At 36.1% G+C, this 809-nt stretch overlaps 1 protein-coding gene across 1 annotated transcript in view; it reads right to left on the reverse strand. All coding sequences in view use genetic code 11, as the record gives it.

The window, feature by feature from the left end:
- Nucleotides 1-210: 210 nt before the first annotated feature.
- EGR_10545 (hypothetical protein) overlaps nt 211-809 on the reverse strand; it is a gene marked incomplete at both ends in the record, with an annotated part of 8,671 nt that continues 8,072 nt past the window's right edge. Inside the window, one exon of the mRNA XM_024499794.1 lies at nt 211-509. Coding sequence (XP_024345787.1) covers nt 211-509 — 299 coding nt within the window. The remainder of the gene's footprint in view (nt 510-809) is intronic.

An 809-nucleotide genomic window follows, 5' to 3' on the forward strand; every position in this document is an offset into this window, starting at 1 on the left:
AACGCCACAACTTTAAGACAACTGAAAACCCTAGAATAAGAAGAGACCAGACTACTATGAAAAAAAACAACACATTGGCCAGATGAACTCACTCCGCAAAAGCACTTAAGTATTCAAACACGCGCATCATAGAAACCGTGAGACCAGCAAAGAACAACAGCAGCTATCTAGACTTGCGTGCAATGATATACTTTCGAAAAAATTGTGCATTTAAAATCTCCAAACATTAACCAAAATCCTAGGCACATTAATACAAATGGCAAACAAACCCCACCTACCACACCAAACACGAGGCTCATTTCTTCGTATATGCCGCCAAAGACGTACATGGGTTATTTGATGTGGAAAGAATGATAAACTGTTTGTAATGAGAATTGTTTTATCGCTTTTACCAATTTTGTAAAAATTAAAATAATTAAAATTTAGATTTGCAAGAATAGGAGCTTGTCTTGCTATACCCAATATTATTTTTAGATTGTGGAGAGAGCTTGTGAAACCTAATTGTAACACTTAAAATAAATTTAATGCAAGGTACTTGTTTGCAGCTTTTCAAAAACAGTTTTTCACTAAATTGGCAGTTGGGCTCATCTTCTGAATTGTTTCCATCATTTATAAACAATGGCGTTTCGCTTTTTGCTTCCAGTACAAGTGAACATCGTTAGCCCTCTCCGAATACATGATGAGGCGAAGTGCTATCGTATATCACACATTACTAATGTGTTAAAGTTCTGCAACGCTGCTAGCATGGACAGATTTCCATCCCACAATTAAAGGAGGCAAAGTGTCATATTACTTTATTTCAGCATAGT

Source organism: Echinococcus granulosus (genome assembly GCF_000524195.1).
Source record: "Echinococcus granulosus chromosome Unknown EG_S00232, whole genome shotgun sequence".
NCBI classification, from domain to species: Eukaryota; Metazoa; Platyhelminthes; class Cestoda; order Cyclophyllidea; family Taeniidae; genus Echinococcus; species Echinococcus granulosus.